General features: G+C 33.7%; 1 protein-coding gene across 3 annotated transcripts in view; it reads left to right on the top strand.

Annotated features, from left to right (window-relative positions):
- LOC145681212 (uncharacterized) overlaps positions 1-24,027 on the top strand; it is a 107,559-nt gene that overhangs the window by 1,320 nt on the left and 82,212 nt on the right. For all 3 annotated transcript variants that reach the window (XM_081752746.1, XM_081752745.1, XM_081752744.1), the window contains exon 2: positions 5,493-6,044. In XM_081752746.1, coding sequence (XP_081608872.1) covers positions 5,566-6,044 — 479 coding nt within the window. In that variant the 5' untranslated portion in view covers positions 5,493-5,565. The remainder of the gene's footprint in view (positions 1-5,492; positions 6,045-24,027) is intronic.

Here is a 24,027-nt window from a genome sequence, read left to right as displayed (position 1 = left end):
ATACTCAAAGCGAAAAATTACACACTATTAATTTTATGAAAATAGACCAAAACTTCCTTTAACTAAAGCTACCGTACCCTAGTTGAACCTGTCTTATTCTACTCTACCCTACTATAATGTATCCTTTTAAAGTGGCCCTACTTTTCAATTCTCAGGTTGAATGTGTATTGTAAAGTTTACCCAGAGCTCCATGTGTGGAATACATAATTCGATTTTTTTTTGTTCTTTATATGATGTGAATATGGGGAACTTATTTTTTTAAACCGGGAGTGCTTTTGGACCATTCTACGCGAAAGTGAGCCTGAACCCAAATTTTCGAAAACTGGCAAAACCAATGCATTTTTACATATAGGCCTATATGAAGTAAATAGAACAGAATTTAGTTTTACACAAAGAAAAACTTATTTATACTTAGAATTCACGTAAAATTTTTAATCGGTTTTAAAATTTTAAAATTTCAAATAAGTTGTGAATTTGTAACATGTCAGTTGCGAGGAAATTTTTTATTCATGTTTTCGGCAATATTTTACGGTACATTTTGCATGTTTGGTTGAAGTAACTTCGAGCTATTCAAGATGCTTCCTTTTGTTACAAGCTGCAGTTGAAAAAGTGTTTACAGGATAAAAATTGTTTATTATATCATCATATATGATAAAGATATAAAGGTCAACTTGAGTGTCCTGCCCGTGACAGAAAACTACCAAAAGTTATTGTACTGAATTACTAAATTTGAGATTGTGGTTCCTACTTAGTAGAAGTAACAATTTGCATGTGTACTTCACGTTCAGCAAATTTTGGACTAATGGCAATACATTTCGATTTATTTCAATTTGAAAACTTGTCCTGCCCGTGACAGTGGGCATGCCACTGGTGGGAAAGCTTGTGTACATTGGTTATTCATTATAGAAAATAATTCCTTGTGTACTAAAATAGACTTTTCTATGCATGAACATTATTTACTTAAATAAAGGATTATCTATTACTGTCAGTATGATGTTTTAACTTAAAATAGTATCATATAAATATTATCATTAACGTCACCTGTTTATTCGTTTCAAGGGAGAAGCAGATGGGATTGGGGTACGTACAAAAAGGCCAGTATGGAACTTTGTGAAACAAAAGTAATTGTAGAATATGCTGCTGATTTCGTAGGAGCTTTAAGCTCTTCGTTTCAAAATATATCTGTTTCACTACTATCATCAGCAGAAATTGAAAAAAAAAACAAAAAAAAAACGCTTTGATTAAAAGACGGGAAAATGCTCTTGTTAATCGAATATTTCCAATCAAAACAATTTTTTTTTCTGGAATTTGACAGCGAAAATTTGGTCCTTCGTTGAACTTTTAAATCAGAGCTTCATCCGTGTAAAATCTTTAAATTCTTAACAGACTTTTATTAAGATTCTGAAAATGATGATTCCGAAAGCCATGAAGCTATCCTGAGCGACGACTTAGATTTGCATGTTAACAAAGCTTGTGTTAGGCCAGCTGTTAAAGATATAACACAAGGAACATTTTTGTTGATAGAATTGTTCTCTAGCTAACAGAAAAAGAAAACATACAGACATGGAACTATCGCACAAAGCCCAGTGGAAAAGGACGAAGAAGTCAAGGAAATTCGTATGAAGAGCGTAAGCGATTGCGGTAAAGTTTTCAACACTGTTGAAGATGTTACATTTCGATCAAATAATACCTGTGATACCAGTAGTGCCGTGCCTTGGGGGGGGGGGGAGGCGAGAAGGGCGACGGCCACGAGCGACAAAGTAACGGGCCGCAAAATTCAGGAGGAAAAAATAAAAGATATATATATAAAACGGAAAGAAAAAGTATCAAAAAGTGCTCAAAATCAAGGAAAAGCAGGGCTTATTTTTGAAAATTTTCTTACGCGTCGCGCTAACCATGGTGACGCTTTGCGGCTGGTCTGTCGACCTCACTCATATTTACGGGGGCGCCGTCCTACTCTCGCCTCGGGCGCTGATTTTCCACTGCACGGGCACTGGATACTAGCACCTATTTTATATAGGGCCTACTGTTAGACAGTGTTTTGTACTAATTACTCTACAAGGTGGGTGAAAATGGGCAAATAAAACCATTTCCTAAAGTGTAGGTGGTGGGAAATAAGTGTACTAAATAATATTTTTAGGTGATAAAAGCGAGCCTTAAGTAAAGTAAATAGAATTATTTGTGTACAATGCTATAACAGAATAACAGAAATTGACTTATTTTCGATTTTATTTCATTTTTGAAATCATTCTTATTGAGATTTTGTATGTTGATTCACACGGTGTCCTGGCCGTGACACAGTAAAGTTTAGTTTTTTTTATTAATATAAATATTTGGCAAATTTCTCTTATGCGAAGTTTGTTAAAAATTTCATCATTTATACATTTCCGTTTAAATAAAAAACATTTTGAGCTAAGAATTCACAGAGTTTTGTAACATTCACTTGGTGTGTCAAAAGTCACCTCTTTTTTGTCCCCGCCCGTGACAGACGTTTAGGAATTAATATTTTGTACTCTAAACAGAAAAAAATACTGAAAACATCAGCTAAAAAATACTCCTAAGTCTGTACTGCTCATATAACATACTATTAGTAGAATTTATGTTGTACTTTTATTAATATACAACGTAGATTTCTTATTCAGTGGAGATTTCTTATTTCAAACAGTTTTTCTCATTGTCCTTAGGAATATTTTCGACCAATGTCCCGTTAAGGGGGTAGAGTGTCTTCCACACGAAATTTGCAATTTCTCCATTTATTTGTATTGATTTTCGTTTGATTACATAATATAACGTTATATTAGGTTATTTTACGTTATATTTGGTTAAGTTACGTTACCTTCCTTACTTAAATTTACCTTCAAGCTTTTTCCACATCTTCCATTGTCTTTAAGAAATTGTGCACTATATTTTCCTGCTTCACTGAACTTCTAAAGAGATATTCCGATAAATGTCCTTCCATGTGCTCCTTCTTCTTCCCAAATGTAGTAACTTCAACTTTATTAAGCTGTGTCTCTGCACAAAATTATGCAATCCATTCTTCTTTCCTACGTATGATCGTACGAAGTATGGTATTGAAATGTCACAAGAAACGCACGATGCTGCCAATTCCCTTCTCGGTTTACACTCACATTTTCACAGTTATACTACTTATTCTCCCTCTATAATTTGCAATTCTTCCGCCTCCCTTCACAACATACACCCGACAAACTACTTACATTTTTATCTCACACTTGCAGCACATACTCTTTGCATTACATTCCCAACATCTTCTCCGTACTGTAAATCCTGTGTTTTTACTAGTTTTGGACCAACTTAACGGAACATGGACCATATTTTTGTCTGCATTATGACAATATCCTTCTTAGCTTAGATGATGTCCACAGGACCCACCAGAAATAATTGCTAAGGCAACTAAATACTTTCACGACTTGCGTTTAAATACTGGGTCCAATAAAAAGATCTTGTATGCAAAATACGCAAACGAACCTGTGCAAAGTGGTTGCCAAACAGTACTTTAGTTAGGTAACTGAATTGGGCAGTGCGAATCTGATGGAGCCGCGGCTCAGTTCCTTCTGCGTCCGTAGGAGAAGGGGCATTTGCAACTTTGCATTTGCCTGTAAGCGATAATAGAGGAAAAACGAAACAGAGGCATTCCCATAATTGATTTTTTTTGTAGTTGTTAGAGGCCAGAGTTGTAGAATCGAAAGAAGAGTTATAATTTCGCTAATTTCAATGAACATTATGTTAGGTTAGTTTCTAAACCTTTTGCTTTTTTCGACCTAGCCACCTTTTATATTAAACAAATAAGGTATATTAAACTAGATATTTATTTATTGAACAAATCCCAGATACAGCATAATTGTGCCAGTTTGCACAGGGAAATGTTAACAAGCGGGGAATAGAAAGAAATAGAATTAAAAAATAAACAACAGTAACAGCAATGGTATTAACAAAGAGTGCACTAGTAATATTATTTAGCCAGCACGCGTTTTATTGCTCTTTCAAACACCGGGTAGCTTGAAAAAAATGTCCACCTCTAGTTAGATTATTATAATAATTTGGTACTCGGTGAAAAAGAGACATCCGTATAATTGTCAGCCTTGGGCGTGCAAGATGGAATAGGTGGTTATATTCCGGGTTTTGCGGGAAGAATCATATAAGGATAGTTGTTGAATTAGGGTTTCTGATCTTAGGTTTCCATTTACAATCTTATGAAGAAACTTCAAATCAGAGTTATTTCTGCGTATTTCCGGCGTCTGGATATTAAGATATCGCAAAATTTCCTCCTTAGGTAATATTCGAAGTGCGAGAACACGAAAACGTACAATTGCAATAAAGAAATTGAGAACAGACTCAAATCTAGAGTGATGTGTAGGTGTGGCCATGGCCCATATGGTAGAGCAGAATTCGATCTTGGGTGCTATTAGAGTTTTATAGAATGTTGTTAATGATGCCACAGTACGTAGTTCAGTGAATCGGTAAAGAAGTCCCAGCATACACATTGATTTCTTAACTATTGAGGAGACGTGGTCAGAGACCGAGAGTTTCGAATCAAAGATGACACCAAGATCATTATGACTGGCGGAATGTGTTATGGGGGAATCGTTAATATGGTATTTGGAAGGAACAGGAGACTTTGTCAGAGTAATTGTAATACCGCCACATTTCTTACTGTTAAGTTTCAATTGCCACATTTCACACCAGTCTACAAGATCATATATTATCTTCAAGCTTTGCTGGCGTCTACTATTAATCCAATGTTCTCGGGATTGCTGCCAGAGTGAGTGTTGCTGTGCTGAGCTTTCGTTACCATACAGCGGCAACATCTTCAGAGCTATGTGTTGGAGTGTGCTGGTCGTACAATTTATATTGTTGTCTTTAAGAATCGCTGTGTTTCTATTGGTTGTTTTTGTTGGCCAATGGCGTACTCTGGTTTTGCTGGCGGAAATTGCTCTCTGATTGGCTGATGGTTCTTTTCGTACTGAGAAGCTGGATCCAGATGTCAGGTAGATGATAACCTTTGTCTCTGTTGATGGATGGCTTGTATGTACGAATGAATAGAGATTCATGTATTTTCCTGTCCCAGAACTGTTTGCTTTTCTTTAGTACTTCAATTTGGTCCCAGAAGAAGAATACAAAAGTCGTACTACTTAAAATGTACCTATCTCTAGCAGAAATATAATAATAAAGATGAAACGTAATTTAGACTTATAATATTGTTGCATGTAAACCATTTATTAGTTATAGATAGTTTTTGTTATATATAGTTAGTTATGAGTTAAATAGATACTTGAGTAAGAGTGAAAATAAAGAAAAAAATGATATTCATCAGGATTTCGATATTTCCTTATGGTTCTGTATTTCCGGGATTTAGGTCTATATTTTGTTATGAGTAGCAAAATTTCAAAAATTTTAAAATTAGGTTCCAGTACCTTTTATAGCTTGGTCATAAATTTTGTTAAAACGAAGAATATTTTTCTTATTCCTTTCAGATTTGTTTTTTTCCTTTCATTTAAATGCTGAACGTTTCAAATCTCGGACTTGATCAGTTTTTGGAATAGCGAAATGGCTTCCTATTATCTCAACGTTCTGTGTAATAAAATTGAAATGAAAACAGAAAACGTTCCTATTAAAGTTGAAGTGAAAACCCAAAACGATGTATTTGAAGAATGTGATTATAAAGTATGTACTAGTAACATTGACGATGATAAAGATCCCCTTGCAATACATTTGGAATGTAAGGAACGAGAAAGTACAGGGGAAGGAGAAAATATCTCTCCAGAAAATAATGAGGATGAAACAATATCACATTTTGAATTAACTTCTAAAGCAATATGTTTGATCAAGCGTTTATCAACAGCTGAAGTAGCTGTAAATGCCAACAGTTTTCATAGTAACATCAAGCCAAATTCATCCGATTTAACAGACAAGAGAGAAGAGTCAAGCATTCAAATGTCTTCCAATATTGGAGATAAGCACGATCATGAAGAGGACGTTCGAGAAAATGATAAGCAAGTCGCAGGTATCAATGCACGTTCCCTCAGGTACGTTTAAATGCGTTCATTTAATCTGAGTTAGTTTTGTATAAATATTTCTTTTCAACTTGCAATACTTCGTTAAATATTCTTTTTTTCCTTTAGTTTGAACTGGGTAAGTGGAGTTGCAAACAAAAGAACGCAACCTAATGTTTCGCTTTGTAAGAGATGAGGCAGTTCAACAGGAAATTAAGTATCAAAACGTCCCGGTAAATTGCTGTGTACCTCATCCTAATATTGAGCCTCGAATATTAGGATTGAATACTAACGTACTTCTGAGGAATGCCTAGATAAATTCTTTTATAAGTGGGTGCTCTTATGTAAGACGATCGCTTATTAATACATTAGACAATATGTAAACCACTGTCAAATCTTAAACTATTTAATAGTTTTCTTGAACCAGTATGTGGAATAGGAACTATGTTTGTTTTGTTGACCCAAAATTCGGTTATGCGTCTATTATTATATGGAAAAGTACCTCACTTGTTTATCTGTAATATTCCCTCTCACTCCAAATATTTTCAATACATGGCACAGATGCTCATATTTTTTATATTCGTTTATTTTTTGATCTGAAACTAACATTATTTCATATAAATGTTAGTAAATAAGAATGCCAAATACGGATCTTCTGATGAAATAATCTTTTTTATCTTACGAGACCCTTTCACTTATTGGGATTCTTGTAATATTGATGTATGTCGTACTACGAACGATCTCCTAATTACCAACCAGAAATTCAGCTTCTATAAGTAGTTTATTTTAAGATATGGGTTAACCTTATAACGCCAACGTGGGGTCTTTGCGGACCCGAGGCTTCATTATATTAGTATACTTTCTGTTTGTTTTGTTATCTTAACCACGACTCAGGACATCTCTTTTTAAGATGTTTTCAATTCGCTCATAACAATTTACTTGTGCTCTTTCGTATGCAGAAATTATAAGGATATTTAAGAATCAAAACGTGTTTAGCGCACCTAGGGTCTGTACGTATCCCATGGTTTTCCATGTTTCCATATGCGCTGACAGATAATTAGAGCTTGCAAATTGGTATCTCGTAATAATGACAACCTAAATAAAAGTAAATATTTATTCCATTGACAAGTGAGTTGTGTTGTTTTAAAATAGTCAGAAGATGTCAGCATGAGCTATGTGTTTTTATTCCATTACAATTTGATACCGTACTGAATGTTACTATACACAAATTTCGAAACAAATTCCCTTTAACAAAAAGTTTACTTCCTGTACAATATTGTGAGGAAATTGTTCAATTTCATAGGTATTCAAAAGCTGCCGCTGTATATTTCTACTCATATGTATAGAAAACGCTGCGTTTCAAATCAATATTAGATTAAGAAAGTTCTGTTATTTAGTTGCAGTATCTCTTCCTGAACTGCCTAAAGAATGTTTCTGCGGACGGTAGAAGTAAAAGTAACTGATAGCGAGACAACTGAGGTTGAATTGGACGACAGCCATTACGTGTATGAATGTGAAGTGTCTGGGGAAGGGAAAGGACATCAAACTACTGGTAGCCCCAATGAACGCGATGCGGAACTTTTTTTCTGATTATGACCTTCGGCAGCGTTGTAGCCGAATTTTAGGATGTGAACAGAGCACGGAACAATGAATACGGAATTTACAGCTCCACGTGGAAGAAAACGAAGTGGACAGGACCCGTCAGAACACCAGACGTTGTCACAAAATAACGTCAAGGAATCAATGGGCTTCAAACTAGCGGAACTAAATATTCAGAACGAATGACGTGCATTCAATGTTTTCAAACACCAGAATCCACAAATCTAATTGTGCAAGAAACAGAAGCGCGAATCTATGATCAAAAAGTAAAGGAGTAAAATTCAGAAAACGACGAATCTGAAATATATGCGTTAATAGAGTTCATCATTTTGCCCTATTGCCAAAATCGGCAGAAGAAGGCTTGAATGAATTGTGGGTAAGAGAAAATGGACGTCCAATATTCCAAGCAACGATGTTGCTGAATTCTTTCAACTGTCTCCTTAGCCTTTGTTGATTTCGTAACGTTCAAATTAGTCAAGAGAAACTAAAAACAGACAAGATATCAACATTCCGTGAACTCTGGGAAATATTCGATCTGAATTTCCATGACTTGTACAGATCTGGATCAGTAACTAATACCTACATTATAACGATATGGTTCTGTACACTTTTTAACCAACCCTCATATTTCCAATGTTAGTTTTTGGAATTGATGTTCAGCCAGTCGGAATTCGCAGAACAGTGAAAACAGTGGAATATTTCTACCCAAAAGGTGCCTCATTCCTCAAGACATTTCTGCACCTCTCGCCGGACTATAGTAAAGTATTTGTTCGTTCCCTCACCCACACCCACGCAGAGTTGATTCCAAAGCAACAGCACTGGATCATGCGTCATAATGTGAATTTTTGTGAATAATTACTCATTTTGTTACACTACTATGTACATCAATATTATTAATGTTCTTTCAATCAAATGGTAAGTAATCCATTGTTTCCTATTATTGGAGCAGTTATAAAAACCAAATGTTTTATGTGAACTATTTTTTATTCCACTAGCATATTCGTGTGCTTTAAGAGGAACCAAGAGATGTGACGCTCCAAAGAGGCGCGAGAGTGCTCTCGAAGACTCCATAGCTAGAACACGTATTTATCCAATTTTGCAAATACTACGACTAAATGTGTTAAGTACGGGAATGTTAATTCTAAAAGTTTTTAAATGTTAAAAGTCAGTGATAATAAAATGTGTTTTTATTAAATTACATACAAAGTATAGGATTGATAGAAACAACGTTATATATCTATGGAAGATGGAAGCGACAACCAAGGACCCCCTTTGGAGAAAATAATTTATCATATGGGCACCGAAAAAGAATAGTGCTTCTCTCTTCAAGAAACATTGTTTTTCGTAAACTACAGAAGTTATAATATTCATGCGTGCTTCGTAGTATCGTACTCGTGCGCGTCCGAATCGATTTCTAAGGGCTTTTGTCGTTAAATTTTATTTGAGCAATATATATTGTATTAGTGTTGTTCAGTATGCTCTTCTTTTCGCAAAAGTCAAAATATATTCAAATATGAAAATATTTGGTGCATAAGCTATTTTTATTAATCATGAAATAATATATAATAGTGGTATGGTGTATGATATTTAGTGTTGTTCTTTTAGTATGTGAAAGAGAAGTATTATACCGTAATATGTACTTAATTTAATTCATCATCAGGTTACAGGTAAAGTACATCGAAAGTAGCGCAGTACAAAGGTATAATTTTGTCTCTGTGCAACCATCAGGTGTTACCTATGCTAGTTGTTCCCACCTCAAGTATTCCTTTGGAGTTATCGATGCACTTGTATTATGCGGGACTCGCCAGTGATGGTTGGCACACGATTCAGCCTTTGGCAATTAGTGAACACACCCGAACGTAACGACCGTGAGTGAGGATTTTTGCCCATATGAATTGGTGTTGTATTTTACTATCATTTGACCATTTATGACTGAAAGTTACGAACGAACCCAGAGTAACGATATGTGGTTACTCCGATTCATGGACAAACTGTCATAAATTGGCTTAACCTGAACAGATATTAACCAGAATCGAAACCAACACACTCATAAATTGGCGCCCGTACAGGGACATGTTTCAGTAGGGGAAAATCATTGTTTGGACTACGCTACTTTGTATATTCTATGCCATTTTATTAACTTAATATATATATATATATATATATATATATATATATATATATATATATATATATATATATTGTGTTTTGTAGTGTGATATATAAGTTCATCATGTGAACCACTTGCGAAATGGAAAAACTACTCGAAGCAGTGATAAAGTTGTCCGCGGACTTAACCGAAACTAACCAAGCAATAAAAGGTAACGATAATGATTTAATTAAACAAGTTGCTAGTTTAAAATCAGAAGAATTTGAATTACGCGAAAAACACGATATCTCAGTTCAAGAACTTACAAACGGCACGCAAAGAATAGAAGCAAAGTGTACTGCTTTTAAATGAGAAATTAAAGTTGAAATTGAAAGAATGTGACGAGGACTTGGGCGATTCAAAATAGAAGTAAATGATCGATTTATTGAAATGAAAATTTAAACTAGCAACCAGTTGATTGAAACCTGAATTTAGAAATGAATGTTTTGGTAAAGAAACATTCCCTCATATTATTTTACATGTAACGTTACGTGAATTCTTATATTCTTGTGTTAGTTTTAAAATCTTATGTACATTTCACCAATCCACATACAAAATGCTAGCGTTCAATTTAATGAATGTTTGAGCATAGATAGAGTTAGACAATGCTCACGATATAGATAAGTACAAATATAGTACAATTCCATTTTGTTTAGAAGAACTTCAAAATGTTTTAGGTTTCAATATAGAAGCTAATAATCTTAGTAGAGTTGCTAAAGAAGCCATTTGTTAATCTGTGTTCAATTTTAAATGTGACTATAGAAAACGAATAGAAAAAGAAATCAATCTTCGCGTACGTGGTATAAGAAAAAACACTGAGTACGACAAATTAAAAGACAAGTGTGCTCGTGGTAAAATTTTGGATTTTAGCGATGTAGCTGAAAAGTTAAAAATACCATGTGATGATATTAACGTTAATAGTAGAGTCATTGAAGTAATGATTGAGAGATTACAAAAGAAGTATTCCAATGACATTAGTAGCTCTAGTAACCATGAAATTAGGCCTAATGGTAAGGAGAAACAAATATCTTTAATTGACGTTGAAAATTCTTCCATTATTGCCTCTAGTGGTATTAAATCCATCCTCAAAAATGTAGTAATTATGTTAGTACACATACAATGTCATTAAATGCGGGTCAGACTGAAAAGGAAAATAAAATTCCAAGAAAGGTTAAATTTGCTAATCAGTTCAATGTGGCCGCGCTAGCACGCGTTCGTCATAGTTGTCATTTTGAGTCTGGAAGCAAAGGTTATAAAAGAAAATGGGAAAGTATTGCGAACAACACAGATGTTTATCAAAATCCTGTCAAAAAAGGTAGGTTATCTGATATTCATAAGTTGCAGACCGTCAATAATGATGAAAGTAAAAAAACGTTGTGGAATGATTTATTTCAATTGTTAGATAACAACAGTACACAATTACAAAGTATCATAACCAAATTGGAGAATACATCTGTTTTACAGGATAATTATATCTTTTCTCAAGGTATTGAAGTAAATAATAAAATCGGCAGTGTAAATATAAACACCGTACATGTTGATTTTACGGGGGATACCTTCCTTAGTAGTACGATCTTGGTTAATGCAACCAACGTTAAGGAAATTATAAGTGATGCCGTTGTGATATTTTCAGACAAAATTAGAGTCTGCATTTGTCCCTTATGTAAAAGGAAGTGGGTGGACCAATTGATTCCCCCCTCCGGCTCAATGGTACTTGTCAATAAAAGATGTTTGTCAATCAGTTCTGTATTTTTCATGGTTTGTACACGGCATGTTAAAATTAACCCTAGAGTAAAATTCATTATGCAACAAGTACACATTGACAAGCTGTGTTATTTTTCCAATGGTAAGGTACTTTTAGTATGGTTACAATGTACAATATGTACTCCTGCAACTGTGTGCTTTAATAACAATGAAGTCGCTTCATGTACGATTGTCACACATCATGTAAACTACAAACCAACAAAGCCTAGTAAAACCTAGTAAAGGTAAAAAGATTATGGTAAATTCAATCAGGATGTCCAGATTGACTATGCACCGGCCATTATTTTGCATTCTTTCCAAGATGCCAATAAGAAATTTAGAAGTAGCAACTTCAGTATGGCAACTAAAAAGGTAGGAAAAGGTTTTTACACGGACCAAAAACGAAAATTAAGTTGAAAATTCGTAAAGTACTGCGGAAAACAGGTAAGGTATCATACCTACGCAGAAAGCATAGGTTTTTCGCTGCCAATAATTGCAATAACGTTCAAATGACATATGCTTCAAGTGTACAAACCAATATTAAGGGATCAGCTGATTTTCGCATCAATGCAATACAAAAAACTAGTACTCATAGAATATTGCAATTTTACGTCAACAAAAATAGACACCTGGTATAGAAATGAAATGTAAAGTTCGTGATCACATGATAATTTTGGCTTACGATGTTGTAATAAATCCAAAACGAAAAGGAATTGGATGAGCGATATTATTATATAGCAGCTTTACCCATTTCCCATATTTTGATTTGGTAATAAAAAATAAAATGCTTTGGACACATTGCAAAGATTTATTGTACGAAATTTTTCATTTGATGTTAGTAATTATTTTCCATACTAAAAATATTGTGTAAAACTACTAGTATGTTAAAAAATTTTGAATATCAAAAGAAAAAGGATTTTAGTTAAAAATAAATAGTATTTTTACCGTATGTGTCATGCTGGTGTCTATAGCCTATAAATTCTCCAACATTTTTTAATAATTATTTTCCCCGCCACTTATTGCATTTTATGATACATTAAAAAGGCTAAATGAGAAATACCATTTTTAATTTTATTGTTTTAATCATGTGTTACGTAATTGGCTGTAATACGATTTATCCACAGTGAAATTTTATTTTTTTAAATTATGAATAATACAGTGCTTTTTCGAAGTGCAAAAGTGAATTCGTGCAGTGAAAATAATTTTAAATTTAGTGGAATGAAATAAAAAAAATGAATTTAAATTGTGAAGATGTGGATAATCTACATACAAAATATCCGTCACAGTTTTGCAATTTTAAAAAATTATAAATATGTTGAATCACAAATTCAAATATTTTGGTGAGAAACATTTGGTTATAAACCTAAATAATTACATCCTAATTTAATGAATTAACTTTTTCAAATCTTAAATAACTATTATGCGCCAATTAATAGTAATGTATACTAATGATATGTCTCATTGAGTTAGTTGCTTTATTTAATTGGTATGCCTCTGGAATTATTAATCAGCTGAGGATACTTTAATTTTTAGTGTGGTAAGCTATTGTACCTTTATTTAATACTTGTACCCACCTTCAAGGCGCGTTATTTAGTTTTATAGCTAAAGAGGAAATATTTTTGATACAACCAATAATGCAGTAAGACACTCATATGCTGATTGTTAGTAATTTTTAAAATACCTATATTTTGTGTTAATCTTTTCGTTTAATACGAAAAACACTTCAAGTTAAACTTGAAATCATGGAAGCAAAGTCCCTCCCAGATTGTGGGTTAATCTTATTATTTAACACGTTTGCAACGCAATTTTCTTATTGGTCCGCCCTATATTATTTTCATTTTATAACCTTATTTTCTATCTTTTCCTCTTAGTTTCGCGGATGGAATCATATAAATAAATAATTGGGGTAGGGCCTTGTACAATAAATGCAAGCGGTAAAACAAAAGTTCATCACTACAGGGCAATTAAGCACAAATTAATTAGGAGAAGTATATCACTTCCACGAATTTAAAAAGTTACGAAATGAAGTGAAAAAAAAAGAAATTAGAGCACCATATAGATACTTCGTTAAGAATACAGAAAACACGTAGCAAACTGATCCTTCTCAGCTTTGGACTTTTGTTAAAACTAGACCCAACACCTTAATTGTAACTCGCTGACATAGAATAGCCAAGAAGTACTTGGCAATGAAGAGATTGCAAGTTTATTTGCTACACATTTTCAGTCAGTCAATAATAACGAATATGGACAGCAGTAGTAGCAGCTCATATGAGATACTGGGCAAGTTCAGGATTTTAAAAATTGGGATGACTGAAATTTAAAAAGCAACAAGCAAAATGAAGGAAAAAGGAGCGATAGGAGCTGATAATATCCCAGATTATATAATAAAGGGATGTTAAAAAAACTTTCTATTTCCACTATATATTTAATTCAGTCTAATTATTTCTACTTGTAAATTTCCCAGTTAATGGAAAATAAGTCTGTTTCATACATAAATCTAGTAGTGGTTAAGATATTCAAAACTAGAGGTCTGTATCAATGTTGAGTACTTTTGCTAGTATTTCAATCTATTCTTTTTGAAGATGAAATAAAACTATCAATTTCAGAATACCAGCATGGTTTCGTCCAGGATGGATCGACAGTCACAAATCTCAGTATTATTACATATTTTATAGGAAGCACCCTAGATCAAGGTGGTCAATTAGATATTGTCTACACCGATTTTTCGAAAGCACTTGATAGAGTAAATCACAAGGTACTAATAGAGAAACTACTTCAATTTAACTTTTCCGCACAGTTAATTGGGCTTTTCGAGTCGTATTTGAAAGACCGAAGGCAGTTCGTTGTATGTAAGGGATACAATTATGCGGAAACTTGCGACTATCTGGTGTTCCACAAGGGTCAAATTTGGGTCCTCTACTATCACATTTATAAATTATCTTTCTAGATGTATAACGTATTCCCACAAATTGTTGTATGCCGATGATCTCAAACTTTCTAGATTTATAGATTCCATAAATGAGTGTAATCAACTTCAACAAGATATAAATTCAGTAGTGAAACAGTGTAAAATAATTTAATGAATGTTAATATTAGTATATGTGAAATAATGAATATTACAGAACGTAAAAAACGAGTGCAATTTAAATATTCAATTAATGAGACTCAACTACCCGTTATAAGTACTGTCAATGATTTAGGATTAATGTATGGTACGGAATTTACATTTGAACCTCGTATTGATAACAATAAATGAAGCAGAAAGAAATCTTCGGTTTATTCTAAGTAGGGAGTTTCGTAAACCTGCCACCGATCAAAAATTGTATCAAACTTATGTTCGATCCAAACTTGAATACGCGACCCTTGTATGAAACTCAGATACTAAAACTAACTCACTAAAAATAGAAAAAGAATATTGTCAAAATTTTTTGCACTTGAGAAAAAAATATTTATTTCTTTAAAGAAAGAAAAAAATGTAATTTTTTGAAAGTGTCCAATATATTAATAAATACATAAAACACATAAACATACTAAATTAGAAAAATAACAATGTATAAAATATTAATGGAATGAAATAAAAATATAAGAACAGAAATTACCAAATCAGATTTCCTAATTATAAGTCCTATTACTTCTCCAAAGGAAATCGAGCTTTCTAGATTCCCTTTTTAATAGAGTTTAACATACCCAGTATTCAGAGACAACATGACTTCGGTTTTCGAGAAGTCATGTCTATCTTCCGGTGTCGGGCAAATTAAATCAATGCACTTATTTCTATCTTGCGAAAATTTTGTATCCATATGCAAAATAAATCCTTATGCAAAGAATAAATCCTGTCACCACGTCATGGCGCGTCCTCAGGTTGCGGATCGAGGAGAAGGCCTCTAGATATAGAGGTTAGCTGCGAATATACTGAATAAGCAGTCGCGGACAGACGACTAGGAGTGGTCCTCCAGCTTGGGGGTTTGGGTAAGGCTAACACCCTCATCCTGTAAAAAAGGTACTTGTTCAGAAACATTCACAAAAGCCTCGGACAAGGACTGATAACTTGGCACGATATCAGCAAAAGAAAATGGACAAGAGATTTGGAACATGGAATATTAGAAGTCTTTATAGGGCATGCGCGTTAAAATCTGTAACTAGTGAGTTAGAGAAATACAGGATGGACTTAGTAGGAGTTCAGGAAGTTAGGTGGGAAGGAAATGGATCTGAGAGTTCCGGAAATTTTACGTTCTTTTACGGGGAAGGAAATAAAAATCACCAGTTAGGAACAGGGTTTTTCGTTCACAAACGAATATTACCAGCAATTAAACGGGTTGAATTTGTTACTGACAGACTTTCTTTTATTACTCTTAAGGGACGGTGATGTGATATTATTGTTTTAAATGTACATGCTCCAACTGAAGATAAGGGTGACGATATAAAAGATAGTTTTTACGAAGAAGTGGAACGGATATTTGACCAACTCCCGCGATACCATATAAAAATTCTATTAGGGGATTTCAATCCGAGGGTAGGACGAGAGGATATTTTCAAACCGATTATAGGGAACGAAAGTTTGCATAAGGAAAGTAATGACAACGGTGTTAGACTCGTGAACTTTGCAACATCCAAAAACCTAATCGTGAAGAGTACAAAATTCCCACATCGCGACGTTCATAAATATACTTGGACATCACCAGACGGAAAAACACATAATCAAATTGATCACGTTTTAGTAGATAGAAGAAGACAATCTAGCATAATTGACATCCGGTCGTTTAGAGGGGCTGATTGTGACACTGATCACTACCTGGTAGCAGCGATAATAAGGGAGAGATTATCGTTGAATAAAGGTAATACTCAATGTCCGAAAACGGAGAGATTTAACTTAAAGAAATTAGAAGAGAGTCAGGTAAGAGAGGAATACCAGATTGAAGTTTCGAATAGATTCTCGGTTTTAGAAGACTCGGAGTGCACTAGTGTTGAGGATACTTGGATTGAAATTAGGGATAGCATTAAAAGTTCAGCAATAGAAAAATTGGGACACGCGGAAATACGTAGGAACAAACCATGGTTCGACCAAGAATGCATTAAACTAGCAGAGAAGAGAAAACAGGCAAAATTACGGTGGCTACAAAATCCGAATGAAATAACTACACAAAATTTCGCAGATATCAGGCGGGAAACTTCCAATACTTTTAGAACAAAGAAACGGAATTTTTTGAAAGCTAAAATTAAGGAACTTGAAGATAATAGTAAAAATAAAAATATTCGGGACATGTATAAGGGGATAAGCGAATTTAAGAAAGGCTATCAACCTCGTGCTTATATATTAAAGAAATCTGACGGAACAGTTCTCACCGATACGGATAGCCTCTTAAGTAGATGGAAAGATTTCTTTGACGATTTGCTGAACACGCAGCCAAAAACTAATGTGCGTGGAGAAAAGGAGATACACACCGCAGAACCGTATATTCCAGAACCCAATCGAATAGAAGTGGAAGCCGCTATAAAGAAATTAAAGAAACACAAATCTCCGGGGTAGATGAAATTCCGGCTGAGTTAATTTTAGCTGGAGGCGAAAAATTGTGGAACAAGATACACAAACTCATTCTCCTTATCTGGAACAAGGACGAGTTGCCACAAGAGTGCAAACAGTCAATCATTGTTCCAATTCACAAGAAAGGCGACAAAACTGACTGTAATAATTATCGAGGCATTTCTCTTCTGTCAACATCCTATAAAATCCTTTCAAATGTTCTGTTAGCAAGATTGACCCCATACGCAGATGAAATTATTGGAGATTATCAGTGCGGATTTAGACGAAATCGATCAACTATCGACCAAATATTTACCATTCGCCAAATACTCGAAAAGAAGTGTGAATACAATACCCCGGTACATCAACTATTTATTGATTTTAGAAAGGCTTACGACTCGGTTAGAAGAGAAACATTATACAACGTTCTTACAGAACTTGGAATACCGAGAAAGCTAATTAGATTAATTAAGATATGTTTAAGTGAATCCCAAAGTAAAGTCCGGGTAGGAAAATTTTTGTCCACGAGCTTCCACGTCGTAAATGGCCTGAAACAAGGAGATGCGTTGTCGCCATTATTATTTAACTTTGTGCTGGAATACGCCATAAGGAAAATCAAAGATAGCAACCAGGGCCTAGAGTTGAACGGCATTCACCAGGTTATGACATATGCTGATGATGTAAATTTAATAGGGGATGATAGGAGAACAGTAGAAATAAATGCAGAGATATTATTAAACGCTTGCAGGGACATGGGTTTAGAAGTAAATGCAGAGAAAACTAAATACATGGAAGTGCGTCGGGACCGTAATACGGCAAATTGTGGAGGCGTTAAAATATTAAATAATACTTTTGATAAAGTGGATACTTTCAAATATTTAGGATCAATATTCACAGACGAAAATCATATTCACGAAGAAATTAAATATCGACTAAAAGCAGGAAATTCGTGTTACTATTCGGTTCAAAATCTCTTGTCGTTGCGAATTCTGTCGAGGAATTTGAAGCTTAAAATATATAAAACAATAATCATGCCTGTTCTGTATGGTTGCGAAACATGGTCGCTTACTCTGAGGGAAGAACATAGACTGAAAGTATTTGATAACAGGATCCTGAGAAGAATATTCGGACCCAAGAGGAACGAGAATGGGGAATGGCGGAAGCTTCAATAGAGGAACTACATAGTTTATACGGTTTACCCAACATTGTTAGAATCGTCAAGTCTAGGAGGCTTAGGTGGGCAGGTCATGTAGCTAGAATGGAAGAAAGTAAAAACGCTTTCAAAGTATTGACTGGTAGACCCATAGGAAAACGACCATTAGGAAGACCTAGTCGCAGATGGGAGGATAATATTAAGATGGATCTCGCAGAGATAGGAATACAAAGTAGAAACTGGATCCTATTACCTAAGGATAGAAGTCAGTGGAGAGCTTTTGTGAAGGCGGCACTGAACCTCCGGGTTCCATAGGCCATAGAGTTAGTTACTTTTTAGTTAGTTATGCAAAGAATAAACAAAAAAGAAAATAGCTCACATAAGCAAATGCTTGTGTGAGAGCCTGATTCTCGTGTTCTGTTTTTTATTTTCTTACCGTAACATATGATTTTTAAAATTCTCACTTTTGGTTAACAATAGTTTTTAAAATCTTTTTGATTCTTCTAACCACTGTAAAATTAACCTTTTATATACTTTGAAATCACTTTCCTCTTTGATTCGGAGTGGAGTTCGTTATATATCTGCGGAGCTTTGTAATATATTTTATATTGAATTGTAGATTTACTCGTTGCTTTAAATTCTAAATTTTTGTTTGTCATATTTCTGGTTATATACATGTTTTATTACGTCCCATTTTTTCTATTCTTTTAACATATATTAGACCTTCTGCAAATATAATTTTGAAGGTGGTAACACTGAAAAATGGTCATAGAGTCTATTTAGTCTACTTTCATGTCCCCTTTTTTTAAACATATTCTTACAATATTATTTTGCTGAACAATAAAAGGTTTAAAATGAGTACGGTAAGCAGCACCTCAAATATGCCATATATAAGTACGCTATTTAGAAGAACATAATATACAGTACGTAATATTTTTATGCCTACGATGTTTCGTGATTAAACAAATTTATATAATTTTCTTAGTATTTTGGCGATATGTGTAATACGAGAAGACCATTGTAGATGCTTATCAATAAATATACCTAAGTATTTTACTTTATTTTCATTAATAAGAGGACTACAGTTACATTTTTCAGTAGTTTGACAATAAAGCAATTCTAGTGACGTTTTCCCCCTGTCCTGTTAAAGTTGACGAAAATGTTATATACCTGGTTTTTTCAGCATTTAATATTAACTGATGATTACCAAGCCATTGTTTTCCTTTCCTCATTTCTGCTTCAATTTTCTTGAATAAATCTGTCTATGTTTTAGCAGTAAATATCAGAGGTGTAATCAGCAAATGCTTGTATATGCCCGCCCATTTTTAAGTTACACCAATCATTTATATAAATTAAGAATAATAATGGACCTAATACAGTTCCTTGTGGGGCTCCTTATTTTACATATGAATAATTGCTTTGAAAGTTACCTATTTGGATGGTCTGTTTCCTGTCTTTGAAATAACTGTTAAAACAAGATAGCGGTATACCCCTTATTCCACATCTTTCTAGTTTATTTAAGAGAATTTTGTTTGATATTGTATCGAATGTTTTAGGTACGTGTAGGAAAACTGTAATTACTTTTTCAGCTTTATCAACATTTTTACAAAGAATCTCTGTGATATTGTATACCGCATCTAAGGTACTTTTACCTTTATGAAATCCATATTGGTTTGAAGAAAAGAATTTATTTTGTTGAAGAAAATTAATTAATCTTCTCTTTTTAGATTTTTCTAACAGTTTAGCACAGTTAGAGAGGCTCGATATAGGTCTATAGTTATTAGGATCAGCCTTTGAACTTTTTTATATATATGTTTTATTACAGCAGTTTCAAAACCTTCTTGGAATGCACCTGTTTCTAGGCTTATGTTGAAGATATACTGCAAAGGCTTTAATATATTTGATTTCGTATGTCTCCGTCCACTTGGTGATAAACCGTCTATACCAAATGTTGATTTTGGTAATAATTCATTTATGAAGAGTTCAATTTTCTGTTCAGTGATTGGAGCGAAAAATATGGAGTTTACTACTTTAGGAATTCAAATTCAAATATATTTTATCGTCAATCTCTTTGTTATTTATTTTTTGTCAATTCTGGAATAATGTTCACTAAAACTTTCAACTATTAACATTTGATCACGTTCAAACGTTACAAAACCATTTTTAATGTTTCGTTCATTAATTTGTACATATTTTTTTGCGATTTTTATCTATAATATCTGTTATTACCTTCCATAAATTACTAAGTTTATTACTACACCTTCTCTAATATTCATTAAATTCTAAATCATTTTGCATTTTTTATAGCTAAACTACTAGATCTGTGTCTTTCTCTTGTAGAGTTAACTAATCCTTTTGCTATGCATGATTTGATTTTGCGATATTTACTACTTACTTTATTTTTTACTGTTAACGCTTGATTAGTTATACAATTTTTATAATTTGGATGATATTCGGATGAAATTTGTAAGATACTTGTTAGCATGACTACGGATAACAGCGACTCAACATTCAGGTGGTTACAAGCAAATGCAAGGCCCAAAAGAGACACGAATGATGGTTATAAATAAATGGCAGCCCGAACAGAAACACGAATGATGGTTATAAATAAATGGACGCCCAAACAGCGACTGAACTTTTGATCGGTTATAAAACCAAGTATTTTATGTTGTAGGTGAAATTTGTTTTGGATGTATAATCATTTATGTGGGTGATGGTTGTTGCTGTAATTATGGAAGTAAATGCAGACATTGGAATGGTTTCGCCATGTAGATATTGTTGTATCTCTTAACGTTAGACCTATCACCACTTTTTGCAATCTAGTAGGAAGGAAAAGCCGTCTGTGAGCAGGTCCAGAAGAAACTTCTCAAATGTAAACAGATCACATACAAGACGACATTGAGGGAATGATGATTTTTCCACTTATATCAGCACCAATTAAGCAGAATTACATACCAGTGTCGTAAGTCCAGCCTATCCGATTAGGTAATTGATAACTAACACGCATTAAAAAATGTTTGAGTGAATTACTTAGCGTGAGGGAACTAAAAAAAATTACGTTCGTGAGCTATAATTGGTCATTACAATAGGAGGAGTACACATATTATACAAATAACGAAATGTCTAAGATAGGTGAGACACGTAGCTTGCGTCAGAAATACACACGGGGTTCGTAAAATTGTTATTTATAAAAGGCTATATGTTCGGTTTGCTGGTAAAATTGATAAGAGAATATTACAGAGCTCAATACCATGAAGGTGGATTTTAGGGATCCAGTGTGGCTTGGTTTAGTCCGGTATTATATCTAGTAGTTAAATTTTATTACCTTCAAGTTCGGTTAATCACAAGGTATATACGTTTTGTATATTACGGAAAGTGTACTGATGTTTAATGATAAAATGAGAATTCTATTTTCTTGAGTATTTAACGTTTGCTGTTAAAATTAGACAGTGTAAATAACTATCAAAACTTCAAACGAAAGTCTATGTTGTTGCAAATATTTAAATGCTTTTGGTGTTCAGTTATACTTTCGGAAAATATGTGCATAATATGTTCATTATTAGTTCGTACCCAACCAAACACACACCTAATAGCGTAGGTGCGATCACGCGAACAGATTGCCTAGAAAATCAATACATAAGTTTAACTTCTAAATTCCGCAAATCGTTCAGTAATTAGAAGTGTGGATAAAGATTTACTATTATCCCCCGGTTCAGGGTTTGTTCTCCTACGCGATTTTGTTTTTTACTTCAATCAAATTAAGACCAGTTTTTTTACTCATTTTTACAAAGGAAAGATATTTTAACGGAGGTAATATAAAGGAAATATCTACTCTTTTCAGAGCGCGTTGGTAAAGATGGGGATGGAAAATTTCCTAATTTTGCTCATTCGTACTTGTGTTCATTAAAGTTATATGATTTGTAACGCCCTCAAAACTACGTAGATACACTTAGAAAAGATTGTCCACAAAGTTTTGTCCCCTAAATATTTTAGTGCAGTAACTTGCGAATTAACCAAGTAACATGAATATGAATTACGCATGTAGCGTAATTTACCCGCATACATAGGGACCTCGGTTCATTTAATTGAGACTCCATGATTACCTGCTATTAGACTTTATTATTTCTCTTCTTTTTTTTTTCAAAAATGTTAATTGAACAGCAACTATAAATATGTATATATATTTTCGTGTATATAAACTTCCATGTAAAACCAGATAACTAACAAGCAACAAGAAACGATAAAGCTCAATATAACTGACTATATAGGAGCAACGATTTTTGTATCATGTGACAAGAACAAGAATTGTAAAATTGCAGTAATTACACGTTTTGATTTTATGATTATCTCTAATAACTGAATAATTTAACAAATAAACATGAAGACAGAAAATACATTGCAAAAATATAATGAATTGTTTAAATGTCATCCACCACGTCGTTCTACTAAATTTTTAATTGACGTCGCCAAAAAATACTTTTGTCTGTTCCAATATTTAAGTAGCACAAAATCACGAAACTCAAAAACCACAGGAGAAAAATAATAGGTTTAAATTTAGAATACTTTAGCCGAAACAATAGCCTCCTACGATAGTGAAGATTCCTAGCTTTACGTTACTCCATTTTTACTTTTTCAATTTAACTCAATTTATACAGAATCTAAAGGGAGCAAAAATTAGGCACAAGAACCTCTTTCTTACCTATTCCAATAACTAATCTATAAACGCCCAGTCAACAAGGTCCACAAATTAGCCACCAGATGTCAGGTCAAACAGTGACATCTCAGTCAAGGATTAGACTCAGCACACCTTAGCGTTACAAACGCGAACCATATAACCGAAGCAAGTATTTACTGTCACAAAAGATGGAATACAATTTCTTTCCAAAAATATTTACATTTTTTTTTCTTAGAGACCAACGAAAATTCACGTTACACGCATTAAGAAAATGATTCTCTGTTATATTTTTGGCAAGAAAGAAAATAGTTCACATAAGTAAAAGGACACATGTTGGACACGAAAATGACATTATCTAGAAAAAAAATATGGAAATACTTTGTTTCCCTAAAAAGATTTGTAAAGATATAGGTCACGAGGACTTCTGTAATTTTAAACGTTGCACGTGTTGAAATGTCGAAACAAGTCTATTTGTTCAGTGTAAGATACACCGTTCACGTAGAGCACATACCTTTGGTCACGTGAGGTCCCTTTTCAGTCCCCGGCCAAGTAAGTTTGTAGTGAACAACCTCCTGTTCGTAGGTTTCCTCGAGACACTCCCATTTCTTCCCACTTTCTCATTCGTTCAATTCTTGCATCATCATCCACTTGCTTTTATCATTTTCTTCCTTAGTGTAAAGGGCAAAATAGTGAGACGTTAAACTAAAATATGTGTACGAGTTTATAACTGAATATCATTTCATGACATCTGCCTGAAAACTTACTTTTCCTAAAAAGTTCTAGTATGCAAGAAAAACTGTGATCACTAAGCTGCCCAGATGATGTGTGATGGATGTCTGTACACTGTATATTAATTTAATATCATGACGTAATTTTGTATATCAAGAAAACTACGAAAATTCCCGCTTTCGTGCATTAAAGCGTATATCACTTGCCAGTTGATTTTTACTAAAGATTTTAAGTAGAAAAATTCACCTCTCTAACATAATTCACTAATCAGATACCCTACTTTTGACCTGCAACTTATACCACTTGTTATTCATCGAATTCTCATTATAATAAAAGTAACGTAAGAAACAAACGAGAGAAGAGAGCCGGCTGAGATAGTTGCTAATTTTTGGGCAAAATTTAATTTCAATCGATTTATCCTCTTCCTGAGCTAATGACAGACAAGAT

Source organism: Thermobia domestica, chromosome 3 (assembly GCF_964235325.1).
Source record: "Thermobia domestica chromosome 3, izTheDome1.hap1.1, whole genome shotgun sequence".
NCBI lineage: Eukaryota > Metazoa > Arthropoda > Insecta > Zygentoma > Lepismatidae > Thermobia > Thermobia domestica.
This window is presented reverse-complemented; position numbering and strand designations above follow the sequence as displayed.